The 14,464-nt window shown below is 33.9% G+C and overlaps 1 protein-coding gene across 1 annotated transcript; it reads right to left on the bottom strand.

The window, feature by feature from the left end:
- Positions 1 to 1,978: 1,978 nt before the first annotated feature.
- On the bottom strand, positions 1,979 to 6,016 carry LOC140842107 (protein FAR1-RELATED SEQUENCE 5-like). The gene is made up of 3 exons (XM_073209919.1): positions 5,671 to 6,016; positions 2,416 to 4,105; positions 1,979 to 2,033 (listed from the first exon to the last, which is right to left on the bottom strand). Exons 1-3 carry the CDS (start codon positions 6,014 to 6,016, stop codon positions 1,979 to 1,981), a joined length of 2,091 nt encoding a protein of 696 aa, XP_073066020.1.
- Between the last annotated feature and the right edge of the window lie 8,448 nt (positions 6,017 to 14,464).

Below are 14,464 nucleotides of genomic sequence, written 5' to 3'. Positions count from 1 at the left end.
CAACCGCCTAAAAACGGTTTAAACAATATTAAAAAAAATCATTTTTAAAAGAGTTTATTCAGCTCTCTATATTCTTTTCTGATCCCAACGATTTCTCTCTCTAGTTTTTAGATTAACCAACCAAATAATATAAATTATCTTATGATTAACGTAGTTATAAATATTTATATATTTACAAACTTTTCTTCCATTCAAATTAAATTAATTACTTATAATATAAAAATTATAATAATAATAATAATAATAATAATAATATATATATACATACATATATATATATATATATATATATATATATATATATATATATATATATATACGAAATTGATACGCTGCTCACCCTTTGGTGAGCAACCCGTGAGCGACAGCCCATGTGGCATTTCAACCTGGATTTTTTATTTTTTTATTTTAGTTTTTAACTTTTTTGTGGATATTTATATTAATATTCGTGTATCCCCCTTCTCAGAAAAAGCCCTTCTCAGAAAAAGCCTTTCCCAACCCAAACACATCGCCGCCTTAATCTTTGTGGCCGATTCACCAACCCTGTTCGGGTCACTCCACCGGAAATCCGAGGCCAACGCCGAACGTGAGAGCTCCACCATTTGCCGACGCCAGAAAAGGGGAACGCCGAACGCGACAGCCCATGGTATTCTGCATTTTTTCGAATTCTTTTTTCAAACATTATACAACTATTGAAATTTGGAATGAGTTTGTTAGTTTGTAATTGATGTTCGGATGGCAACAATTTGAATGTAATTCTGTGGTTTCATATTTCTGTTATGAGTTTGAATGTAATTCTGTGATTTCAACAATTTGCAGCAGAAGTAAAATCGAGATTTCTCTTAAAATCGAGTTTGTATAATCGAGATTTCTCTTAAAGCTTGAATATTGGGATTTGTACTAACCTAACTATTTCATTCATTGAAGCAACATTGCTCTTGTCGAGACTATGCAGGGATTCTTGAGCATTTTTCCACTGTTGGGCACCCAATTTTGCTTGTTCTATATTGTGTATTTTTTTAGTTGTTCAGAATGAGCAACCCCCAGTGGTGGAGGACCATGAAAAAATCCAACTAGTCTTTATTGTCATTGTCTACTTTGATTCTTGGTCAAGAATTGAATAATATAATTTTTGGTTTAGTTTATTTGTATTCACATTCTCCGTTTTTGAAACATTTTGCGTTACAATGTAGGGCAAAACATACGTCGTATTTGTTGGGCGTAAATCTGGCATTTATGACACGTGGGCAGAAGCAAGCTCTAATGTTATCGGGTATAAGGGTGCTGTCCACCAATCATTCAGAACCAGAGAGGAGGCCGAGAAAGCTTACAATGCCGCATCGGTGAAACAATCTACGTCGACGTCCTCCCAAAATACAATAAACGAAAGTTCAAGTGCAGGTTCAAGTTCAAGAGGCGAAGTATCCCAGACTGAAAAATTAGATGAAATATTGAAGTGCTTGGAGGTGATACAAGAAAATTTGAAAGCACTAAAATTGAATAAAGATGATTAGATAAATAATTGTAATTTATTGACAGTAGTTGCAACCGTTGTAATGTTTTGGTGAAGATATTATATGACAGATGATTGTTTTGCAATTCAAAAACTTTATTGTGTCAAGCTTTATGAGATTGTATTTCTACGACATTCTCTTGTTTTATTGTGTCAAGCTTTATGAGATTGTATTTCAAAAACGTTCTCTTTATTGCAATTTACTCTTTTCAATATACACAAGGGAAAACCAATTTTAAAAACAAAGCACAATGAAATCAGGCAATGCTTGTGGGCAGAGTATATACATAGCCTCCTCCATCTAGTTCATAATGCTTCTGCTGATTCACATTAAACCAATATGGCAGCAGGAAAATTAAAACATCAAGATTTCTTGACAGAGAATGGTTATCATATTGAATTTGAAAATTCTACAATGCAAATTCTTGAATTAAGCAGAGGATCTTTCTCATGGTGACAGAGACCTCAAAGCTCGAATCCACGACAGAGGTTTGACGTGTTCTTAGAAGTCTCATGAATCCTGCCAAGAACAAGAACAAATTTCAGGTGTTTTGTTACATTAACACTATCAACATAAATATTTGATAAAGCACTATAAAATGGTTACCCCATCGCACATATTCAACTTGATAAAATAATAACCTTTATCAAATCCAGTTGTTAGAACCTATAAAATTCGAAACAGTTATTAATAAAAAAAAATGTTGATGATTAACAACATATATTTAGAGATTTAAATTACCATGTATCGATCCAAAATCTTCGTCATCTGAGCTTTCTTCTTCGTTTTTATTATTAATGTTTGACCTGAAGAACGTTGAGTATGCCACCATATATTAATTTTGATGATTAACCACATATATACAAAAATAATAAAATATACATTGGTGATAAACACATACCCGTCTTGCAAATTTGGACAGTTACGCTTGTCATGCTGCACACCTCGGCGTCCACACCCACGACATTTTCTTCCCTGTGTGGTTGCCTTCTCCTTTGATGACTTTAATCTCTTCCCACATCCCTTTGTTCTAATTTTTTTAGGATCAACGATACCAATAGCCCTATCTGTGGCTCTTCTACATTGACTTCCACCGCTTACTGTTGTAGTCATATTCAAATCTTTCATTTTGTTGCCAATATAATCAAACTGTGCATTCAAGAAATTTGTTCCCCCAACAGTCAATGATGCAATATCAACTAATGCAGAAGCTTTATAGGATAACCTCAAATGTCTTGACATCATACATCTTTCTGGAGCTTCAACCACATTTTGCTCATCTGTAGGAAAAAATTCTACATTCTTTGCAGCTTGCGTCCAACGTTTCAGTATATATTTATCAGGCAAATGAAAGACTTGGTTTATACGAAAATATGCTAACATATGCCTGCATGGAATGCCCTCAAACTGAAATTTCATACAACTGCACAATATATCATCCCCTTGTATGACATGTGTAAGCACTCTTGGTTTCGAAGACGAAGAAGCTTGAAAATTCATCACCTTGTAAATCCCAAACTCATTTCCCACAGATTCTGTTTGCACGTAATAACCATGACTCTGACTCATTTCTTCTTGAAACTCTAACCATTTCTTTTTCGTGTAAACCGTCACCATCTGAGATTCCATTGGCCATTTGGACTGTAGATTGGGACGCTCATTCATATCGATATGATCTGCAACTAACTCATTGTGTCTTTGTTGCCGAAGTGCCTTATTGAAACGAATGATAAAATCCATCAATGAGTTCTTGCTAGATATATATCTCTTGAAAAGAGCATGTGAACTTTCGGACCGCTGGCTACTTGACATACCCGCAGAAAATACATGATTAAAATATGCTGGTACCCATTTATGTCGCAACTCAAACATCAACGACAGCCAATCATGTTGTTCCAAGTTAGCATTATACATAGCAGCTTCCCAGGAACTCTCAAATTCCTCATCTGTGGAGGAATGTAGAATGGCTTTCCTTATGCTTTCGTAGTGATCACGGAAAGTCACTGGGTTTAATTTCTCAGAGAATTTGTTCAGTATATGCCACAAACAATATCGGTGTGTTGTTTGAGGAAAAACTTGTGATATGGCTTTCGTCAGAGCAGGATCTTGGTCAGTGATAATCAAGTTTGGGGCACCTTGACACATGGCTTCTAGGAATTTATTAAGCAACCAAACAAAAGAATCTGTTTTTTCGTCACTCAACAATCCACAACCAAAAAGAATGGTCTGATGATGATGATTAACTCCAACAAATGGTGCGAAAATCATCCCATATTTGTTGGTGTTGTATGTAGTATCAAACACAACTACGTCACCAAAAGCAGTGTATGCCCTTCTTGACACATGATCAGTCCAAAAACACCTGGTAAATCTGTTGTCCGAGTCAGTCTCATAAACAAAAAAGAACAATGAATTCTCCGCTTTCTCAGATTCGAAGAAATCGACCAATGTTTCTGCATCAATACCCTTATGCTCATCCCTAACACTTTGCTCGTAGTTTCTCATATCTCTTTCTATGAAACCTACATTTTCAGGCCCTCCAGACTCTATCTCAAATAATCTCATTTGTTGACAAGTTGGCACATTGGCTTCTGCAAATTGTTGACTCAACATTTTTTTTGATGCAGAAATACCACGATGCGAGCGTAACAAATGCACCTTTGACGGAGTCGATAATGGATGATTATGACTTTCAATGAAGGTACTGACAACCTGTAGTGACCCGTTCCAGAATCACCTACTAATCAAGAACTAAGCATGCAATTAACTTAATTAATAATAATCAGAGATAACAGCGGAAATATGGCCAACGACAAAAGTTATACAACCCAATCGAAATCAGAACAACTCAAAATATATTCGGTACAACCAAATCGAATAGAATAGTACTGAAAACTAAACCAACCAGCTACTCACTGTCCTCCTCCTGCTCTTCCTGAGCCATCCAACCTGAGGCCTGCCCCGTGGGAAATGGGGTGTCCAAGATAAACAAAACCGAGGACGTGAGCGATAAGAACGCCCAGTACAAAAGCATGAGTATACAAGCCTATATGAAATGCACATGCTATGATATGATACCAGGGTAGTCAAGAAACAGGAGTAACAAAGGATCTCAAAATGCTCAGTCTAGAGGCGCCAAGTGGATAGTGCCGCGCGGTACTCCTCTGGGTCACTGCATCCACTACAAGAACAGACGTGGACCTAAAATGTCCCGGATCACCGAAGCCCTCCGGACCCGTCGGCCACTGTGTACTCTCGGTGTCCATGCGTCCACAAGACAAGACAGGGCTGAGCGGCCCCACAAGATATAGCTTATCTCGAAAGAGATACAGCTCAACAGTAAAGGCTATCTCGAAGGAGATACGGCTCAACATGAAATGCAACATGCATCATAAAACGTGACATAATAGCATGCATTATATGACATATATCAATGCACCACATAATCATGCAACACATATAAGGATGTATACTCGACCAGGATATCTCGGATAGTACTTTCGTACCTCTATCACGGCAAGCCTAGCCTTACGCAACACCGCTAATCAGGTCTAGAACAAGCCTACGCATCAAAAGCATACTCAATGAACAATACTACCATGCTCGACTAGCAAAACCAGTACTACCAAAGGTTTAGGGTTTACCTTCGTCCGTCGACAGCCCTTTGATGTCGATTGACTCGTAACTCAGGCGTCGCTACGCTACCAATCCTGGCAGCTCTTGGCTATCGCTCGACCGACAACTAACCCTAGAAACCTTCCAAACCTCTCAAATATGAGACACAACTCAAGAATTTGCAATGCAAAATGAGGAAATCCGAGCACTATTTATAGGCTATGTTCGGATCCACCGAACCCGCTTCGGAACGTCCGAACTCCTACGTGTCCATCTGCTCTTGACACCTCATGATCGGATCCACCGAACCTACACTTCGGATCATCCGAACTTGCATGTAAACTGACGTGTCGATCAACTCTTGACACCTCATGATCGGATCCACCGAACCCACTTCGGATCGTCCGAACTCTTCGGTGCTACCGAACCATCTTCGGTCCGTCCGATCATGACCACAGTCAAAATTACACATTAAACCTTCTTAATCACCCTTAATCCGTTAATTACCCAATTTGGAATTCGGGCTACTACACAACCCAACCTGGATCTGTTTGTTCCTTGACAACTGAAATCTTGGACAAACATCCGGTTCTAGTCTCACCACGGGCTCTTTCTTTTCTTGGTTGATCATTTTTTGTCTGTTTGCTCCATCGAATATCATCTGTATGCCCTTCTTTAAAGCATACAAATTTCTTCCATATAATTTCGTTCGTTTTCTTACTTTTCTTGCTATTACTCATTCTCGCGCTAAAACCGGATTCTCGGGCATATTGGTTGTAGAATGAGAATGCATCCTCTAACGAATCGAATCTCATACCAATCTGGGGTTTCTGATCATCACCGACTTGGGGGATGTACGATTGTTCATCTCCACTATATTGATCCATTTCCAAAAGGACTTAGTTAAATTTTCCAACTCTAAAGCCTAAACGGGGCGTCTCAAATATACAATGCTATCTCAACAGCAGCTTTGCAAACAAGACCATGCGCTTCAAAATAACCTGCAAAGATAAGCAAAAATAATATCAATATACCGGAAACCTTAAAACAGTGGCACAATTGTATTAATAGGTGGGTTATGTTTGGGCGTAGGTGGGTTATGTGAATGTAGCTACTCTTTACAGTAGCTTGCAATTGGTAAACACAAAAGTTTACAGAGTAGATACTCTCATTCACACATTACACATTTACTCAATTAGCACAAGTAGATGGGCTCATTCACACATTACAAAATGATAACAAAGTAGCTAATGTCATTCACACAATTCCAGCAATGTTATTTATCAAAAATTCATAATATCACAAAATTCCAGCAATCCAGCTATACTTGGGTTTCAAAATTCCAGAGAAACCCAAATAACAGAAACCAATGGACCGTCGCTATAGCTGTTCAGGCAGAAAATAGTTTCTTAAAAAGCATCGAATCAATTAATTCAAGCTCAAAATAAATCAAGAAAAAAGACAACACGTTGGAGAACAAACCGAAACATCATCCCAGAAAGAAAATGTACATCATAAGGTAAATAAACAGGAGGCTTAAACCCTGACAAAATTCAACTACGATTGATCTTAGTAAATAAACAGTAGGATATTAATCATACAATCACCTCAAACTTTCACCGAAAAGCTAATTCATCTTGTAAGCGACCAAATCACCTCATTCCGTAAATTAACCGAAAAATAGAAGAGATCTCCAATTTTGCGCTCAATTGAAGCTTCCGAGCGTGAGTTGTGATTCTGAGCGTGGATAATGGCTTCTGAGCCTGGTTGTGATTCTATTAATTAAATAAATTATTTAATTTTTTTTTAAAAAAATTAAAATTAAAAGAGTGCACAGGTGGGCACTTTTTTAAAAAAAAAAATTAAAAGCTAGTACAGGTGGCCGCCAGCTGTGCAGGCGCCCAAGAAGACCCTGCACCCCTTGGGTGCAGGCTATCAACTCTCTCTCTCTCTCTATATATATATATATATATATATATATATATATATATATATATATATATATATATATATATATATATATATATATATGCTTGCTTATTGCGTATACGTTGAAGATTAGAACAATAAAGATTGACATAGCTTGTACCAATGGCGTAACGGAATTGACGACGAATAGAAGTCGTTTGGCTATAAACATAAGTTGTACCAGCTACATAACGGAATTGATGACGAGTAGAAGTTGTTTGGCTATAAACATATATAAGTTGTACCAGCGGCATAACGGAATTGATGACGAGTAGAAGTTGTTTGGCTATAAACATAAGTTGTACCAACGGAGTAACGGAATTGATAACGAATAGAAGTTGTTTGGCTACAAAAAATAAAAATAAAATAAAACAAAAAAAACAAAATTAATTTTATACTTCTTGTGAAATCTCGTAGAAAAATAGTGTTTTATATGTCATCGTAAAAATGCAACAACAACAACAAAAACAACAATAATGATGATGATGATGATGATGATGATGTGATTTTATATATAAAATTAATAGGGCAGTGTCACACTCCCACTTTTTCAAAATCATACACTTTTAACGTATTTGTTTCTTAAATTCAAGCATATTTATCTCATTCACAATGAGTTTTACGCTTAATTTTTTTTTTTAAAAAAGGAAAACACACCGCAATGTCTTTTGCTACAACTTTAGATAATTGCTACAACTTCAGACAACCAAATAGGTAAATTATCACTAGACCATACAAAACTCAACTTCGATAAGAGAGCTTTGCAAGCTATAAGAGCAACTCCAATCCTTGCTCCACAATGGAGTTGTGGAGCAAGGATTTTCACTCCAATCCAGCACCAAAAATGGTGCTGGACTAGAGTTGCTCTAAAAGCAACTCTACATGTGGCGCATCACTTTATTTTTTTTTAATTTTTTTTGTTTTTTAATAATTATAAATATTTAATATTCTATTATATATTAATTATATAATTAATATTTTTATTTTTAAATTTTTAAAATAATTTATTCTTGAAACATAAATAATAATTTAAATTTTTTTAAAATTTTTTTAAAAATTAAATAGATTGTATAATTCTATTTTTTTTAATCGATTTTCTAATAAATAATGAAATAATATAATTACATTTATTATGTATAATTGTGTAATGAAATTATAAATAGTTATTATTGAATTAAAATTAATATTATAAGAATATTCTGAGAATATTCTTTTTTAGTGTAGAATGTAGTGTAGATAGGTTGGAGATGAATTTAGTGTTACACTATTGTAGTGCAGAATATAGTGCAGAATGTAGTGCAGTGGGTTGGAGATGGTCTAAGATGTGCAACATTATTTACAAATCTTCGCATATGATATAAGAATCGATGTATGTAGTTGTTTATTTTTAGGCGTGAATTTGAACAATCTTTCCTCTTGAGCAGTCGAAAGCTTGCCTTCTTCAAATGTTGGTTTTGAGTTCCCTATTAAAGTTCGAATTTTAGCTGGATGAGGCGGCATACCTGCTTTCGTTGGGCAAGTTTCAGCATGTGTGACTGATAAGCCCAAATCTTATAGACATTTAGGGATTTTATTTGTCCTTATCTATAATTTTTATCCTTAATTATGTGTTTTTTTGAATTAATAATTGTAGATTTGAACAAAAGAGGAAAAATACTTAATTGGGAGATAAAATAAATTTACAAGAATTCAAAGGAAACAAAATACCAAAATAAAGGAAATAAAATATTCTTATATATTATTGCTTGATAATATTAAAGTTTTGGAAGAAAATCTTTGTAGATATTTTGATAGCGATGAAACATCACAAATTTGAAAATAAAATCTTTACATCTCTACAATCTTATCTAGAAGTAGATAAAAGGAGAAGTGAGAGACGGAGAAGAGAGGAGATGAGAGGAGAAAGATAAAAGGAGGCAGAGGAAGGAAGTAAAGACACCAACATTGCAGAACAGAAGGCTACAGTGAAGCAGAAACATAGCGGAAGAAGAATTGAAAGGAGGAAGATAGAAAGCAGAAGCAGGAGGAATTCCTCAACACAAATCACTGGGAATTCATTTAATTCTTTCTTAATTGTGTTTTCTCATCGGATATAAACATGAGTTTCCGTTTTTGTTTTGAATTTATGGAGTATATTTTTATACTAAGGCAACGATAGGGCCGATAAAAATTATTTTTGATTTTTTGAATTTGATTCAATTTTATTCATTGATTAATGTTGTTTATCATGTATTCTTTTAATCTGGCCAATTAAATTGAATATTTTTTGGTTAATCTAAAATCGGAAGGCGATAGATTAATATTTACTTTACTACATCAATCAACACCTGTTAAATTGACTAGAAATAGTATTCGGTTTTAGTTTGCAACTTTAGGTTGAAAAACTAAAATTTCACAGCGATTTAATGCGGTTGAATCTAATTAAATTCAGTTAGAAATAATTAGACTGTTAGATTTAATCAGGTTTATTAAATCGATAAATCGTTTAATACATAATTTTGAAAATTTCGTCCTTAATTAAATAATTAATTTATTGAATATGAATTTGACACGTGGATTATAAGTTTGTCTCGATACCATTGTTTGCCTTAATCGTTTTAAATAGTTTGAATTTTCGTCTAAATTAATAGTTAGGATTATTTGTTTTAGTTAATTTATTTAAATTTTTTAATTTAATTTTAGCCTAAATTAGGAGAAAAGAATTCATAATCTAGTATTTAAACATCGATCTATTTGGGTACTATAACTAGACTCATCATCCAATTACTATTAATTGACTTAGTCCGCTTGCTAGATTTATTCCTAGCCAAAATCGTCGATAAGTGGCATTTCCGACACCGGTTTTAATTGTTGTCTCCACTAATTTTGACATCTCTTTTATCCAGGAGGTGTAAGTTTGGACTTATCATAATTTACAAAGCCTTAAAAATCTTTTTTTTTAAAAAATTTCATTATGAATTCATGTGCATTCAAGGAAATTGTTTCTGAAGTTTCTGTAGAAGAAAATTGCTTCGAAAGCTCACAGATGAGCCTTTTCCTTTTTTTGCTTTAGTAGTTACCGAGTCTAGTCTGTGCAGAACAAGAGTGTTTCTCCCATATTCCAATATCATCAAATCATGCAAGTCCTATAAAAAACATATAAGTTGATGATTCAAAGAATAAAATATTCGTATTTACCTGTGTGACCATAGTTCGCTCTCACGGTCGGAGAGAACGTCAAGTTCCATTGTCATTTCACGAAACTCTCGTACATTGTTTTTATAATAAAAGTAGAAATAATTATATAATTTGGAAAAATTTTAATGGAAAAAGGTTAGGAAAAATTAGATCTTTTTTACAGAAAACGTGCTTGTAACACTGCGAAATCGTCGTTCCGTCCCGCCACGACGACGAAATCACCAAAATTCAAAAGAAAAAAAAAACAGCTTTCAGTTACACAACCCATTTAGCTGCCTGGAATTTTATCGCGACAGCTGCCGTTCTCGTTTCACGACCCCGATGGCGAACCATGTTCAGACAATGTCAGAATGCTTTCGTTCTCCCTTCAAATTATCGCGAGTTTTTTGGGTTTGACGTCTAATTTGTATTCGGAATTCCAGTTCTCCACGGTGCTTTAATTTGGAAATAACGAGATTACAATCTGTCTTCTAGGAAAGTTTTGAGTTAGCATGTTGGTTTGAATAAAGCTTTTTTTTCTTTCAATTTTTTTTGAGATTTATGTGACCCGGGCAATATTGACTCTTGTTTGTTCTCATGTAGCTGCGACAATCACAAATCAGCACCCTAATTCGTCAGAACTGGTTGATTCTTTAACTTTGTTTGTCACCTACATTGCTATCTTGGCCTGATTTCCCATCATTCGCTTCCTTCAGGTCAACGAAGCAAGTCAGCTGCTAAATTTTGATTTCTATTTGAAGATTGAATTTTGTTATTGCATATTATTGAATTAGTTTTGTAAGGATTATTTTGTCCGACAGATGATCGAAATAATGAAAATATCAGTATAGGATTAAAAATAGTAAATTCGTGTTTGTCAGAATTAAATGTTGTGCCAAATGTTACAACATCTCGGACAACATCTAATGCAGCGGAAAATTAACTTTTATAACACAAATTGACTTGAAATAAATAGATGGACAAGATTAAATATGCACTTTATACTTGTGCGGTGCCTTATGGCAAAAATTAATCACTAGAAAAACCAAATCGTTTACACAAAAACCTATCACTAGTGATTGTAACTAAAATCAATTTCCTCAACAAGTTGAGAAACAAATGTTTTCTAAAACAAATAACCAGAATAAAACTAAAACAAGAAAGCCAAAAATGTGTTGCCAAACAGTAGATCCAAGAGAAGCAATATTCGGCCAACTTCTTCCCAGATGTTGTCTGAAGATTCTTCCAACATTCACGGCAACACTTGCTATCGACAGTCTTTAATGCAGCAGCAACGTTGACAGTGATTTTCTCTGAAATTCTGGACGTGCAAAGTGCGTGTGTTATGTTGAATTAAAACCGGCGAACCCTACAAAGTTCTTAACCTTCCTTTTATAGATGAGAGTCTTATCACATAAGGAAACATATTAAACAAGGGAAGATAAGAGTTTAATTAGAAATAAACTCTATTTTACACATTGATATCATATCTCATCAACATAAATATCGATCCTAGAAAACTCTAATTATTCTAAATTATTGTGTTAGAAAAAATTCGTCCTACTACCATGAGCTATCATTTAATGTTCAAAACTCCTTTTGGGAAATGTATGAATTCTACGTGGTTAAATCAATTAGACGCTTTGGCAAGTAGTACTTTTCGTAATGTAGCATCTTTACAACCGTTGGTTCTCCTATTTGGATACGTGGAAGTCATAGTTGCGACTTGAAGTACCATAATTGTGTTGCTCAACACCATTTAACATATGGCAAAAACTTGCGTGAGATGGTCTGACGGGCCGTATTTTGTGAGACAGATATCTTTGAGTCATTCATGAAAAACTATTATTTTTTATGCTAATATATTACTTTTTATTGTGAATATCGGTAGGGTAAACCCATCTCACAAATAAAAATTTTTGAAACCATCTCACAAGAGACTTACTCTTAATCTACTTGGTGGGGGCAATCTTTTCCCTTCAAAACAAAAGGGAATTAAGGTTGCAGTTTAATAGATTTTATGTAAATGATGTCGAATATCTGAAACAACTAGACTCAACTAATCTAGTAGTTCTTGAATATATGAATTGTGTTGAAATGCAATAGTTATCTTTGTTATGAGAGCGATCGACATACATCGCTTGGGTTGTTGTGCAGTTTATAATATCGAAGTTGAACAATTGATAGAAACCATAACTTTTGAAAAGAACAACCGATCAACTCTGCAAAATACAATTTGTTATTGTTATCTTCAATTATTTATTATACTCTAGTAATTAATATCAAATTTTTTTTAATTTCCCTTCAAGAATCAAAATTCAATGTAACAAATTTACTACTAAAATCAAATCATACCATCTCAACAAATCTTTCAATTCAAGAATGCCCACGATCGAGTCACTAACTAATTGGTCTCCTCCTACAAGTTGATTCATGTCTCATCAGCTACAACAACAACAACAAAAAAACAACCAATGCACTATTTCTCAGCGTCCAATTAAAGGACAACCTAGAATTTTCACATAATTTGCTGTATTAAATTTCAAAATCTTTGAATAAATCCAACGTAAGCATCACCTTTTTTTAGTTTCGCAAAAATTGAGTCTCGAATATGAGATATCGTCTCAAACTTCAGATATTAGTATGATATGTCATATGTGTTATAAGTCATCGATAGTGTAATCATCATTTTTAATCAAACAATTAATTAATTTTCGAAACCATCTTTATATCATGTTCTAACCCAAAATAAACTTTTAAAACTATTTTATCTAACCATTTTCATATTATTTAAATACAAAATTCATTTTCCACTACAAAATAAAAAAAAAATCATTTTATCTAACTATTGAGACATGACATATATTTGTCACTAAAAAAAACTCATCGTGTGAAGTCCAACAACCTAAGTAGTGCATGCCTACCGTCCTTAATCCACACAATACTTTCTGATTCTAATCATTGCATACATTTTTTTTTTCATTTCATTATTAATTAAAATTATGGTCACTTAATGGAGAAGATCATATGTTAATAGAGCCTCGATCTATCGTCGATCGATGAAGAGAGTGCGTTAAGTCAAGACAACATAAAAAGTGTATGTATATATATATATAAATTTTGGGTACGATAATTAATCATGATAGGTGAACAAGTCAACGAGGGAATCGTGAACATTTGAAATGTTTGTATGATTTAAAATATAGAGTTCCACCTTAACTACCTGCTAAAAATTTTGGTACAACGGAAAAAAATATTTGATCATACAATTGATATTAAAGTTAATGTCATATATTCGTTCGGTCATCATATATTGCAAATAGTGCAATATTGCAAGATGAGTGGTTGGGTGCAATAATAGTTTATGATTAAAGAGCGATCAACATGTAATGGTTGGCCAATATATGGTTTAAAATATCAAAGTTGTATCATTATCATCGATTGTAACTTTCGATACATGATTTAATAATACATTATTATTATTATTATTATTATTATTATTATTATTAAATATTGAATTCGTCGGACAAAATCCTCTGAATATATCTTTTTTTTTAATTAGATTTCCACCCATAAAGATGCCTTAGACCATAGTGATTATTGTACGCTCCATATTAAGTGGTGGATCGATTCTTACACTCCTTAACTTTATTCTTAATTCATACACGTCTATTTATGCTACAATTGCTCCAACTCCTACATGAAATTAGAACCCCTTCTCTGTTTAAATTTTTGCGTCATAGCCACAAAAATTACAATATTTTCGATACGGAATAATCGTTGTAACGTCTTGAATACATCAAGAAACGACTCGAATACAAGTCTTGAAATAATGTGGCATTCTTGTTAAAATATTTGAATATAAAGAAATATATATATATATATATATATATATATATATATGATAAAGATATTTAAGAATGGAACTAAATTTAACCATCAAAACTGGGCATCCAAATCGAGTTCAGTTGGCCAAAATGAATTGTGTCACGTTGTGAAAAGATGGGCACCTTCCACAGAAAAGAAAGGACATATTATTGCCAGGAAAAATATTCCGTTGACTTTGACTTTTTTTTCCTTCCACAAAGTCAATGTTAAAGGTGCAACCAAACCAATTAACATAGAACCTAACTGCTTTTCACCATGGAGAGTGTTGGTTGATATGGTCCACCCAAATAGTCCCCACTAGCAAGATTTTATTGAAAATATGT

This window comes from Primulina eburnea, chromosome 9 (assembly GCF_022965805.1).
Source record: "Primulina eburnea isolate SZY01 chromosome 9, ASM2296580v1, whole genome shotgun sequence".
NCBI classification, from domain to species: domain Eukaryota; kingdom Viridiplantae; phylum Streptophyta; class Magnoliopsida; order Lamiales; family Gesneriaceae; genus Primulina; species Primulina eburnea.
This window is presented reverse-complemented; position numbering and strand designations above follow the sequence as displayed.

Coding starts and splice junctions, on each gene's coding strand:
- LOC140842107 (XM_073209919.1), bottom strand. CDS start 6,016: ATGGATCAATATAGTGGAGATGAACAATCGTACATCCCCCAAGTCGGT. Junction 4,106..5,670: donor CAAGGAACAAACAGATCCAG/GTTGGGTTGTGT, acceptor AACAATTTGCAG/AAGCCAATGTGCCAACTTGT. Junction 2,034..2,415: donor TGTCCAAATTTGCAAGACGG/GTATGTGTTTAT, acceptor TGTTCTTGGCAG/GATTCATGAGACTTCTAAGA.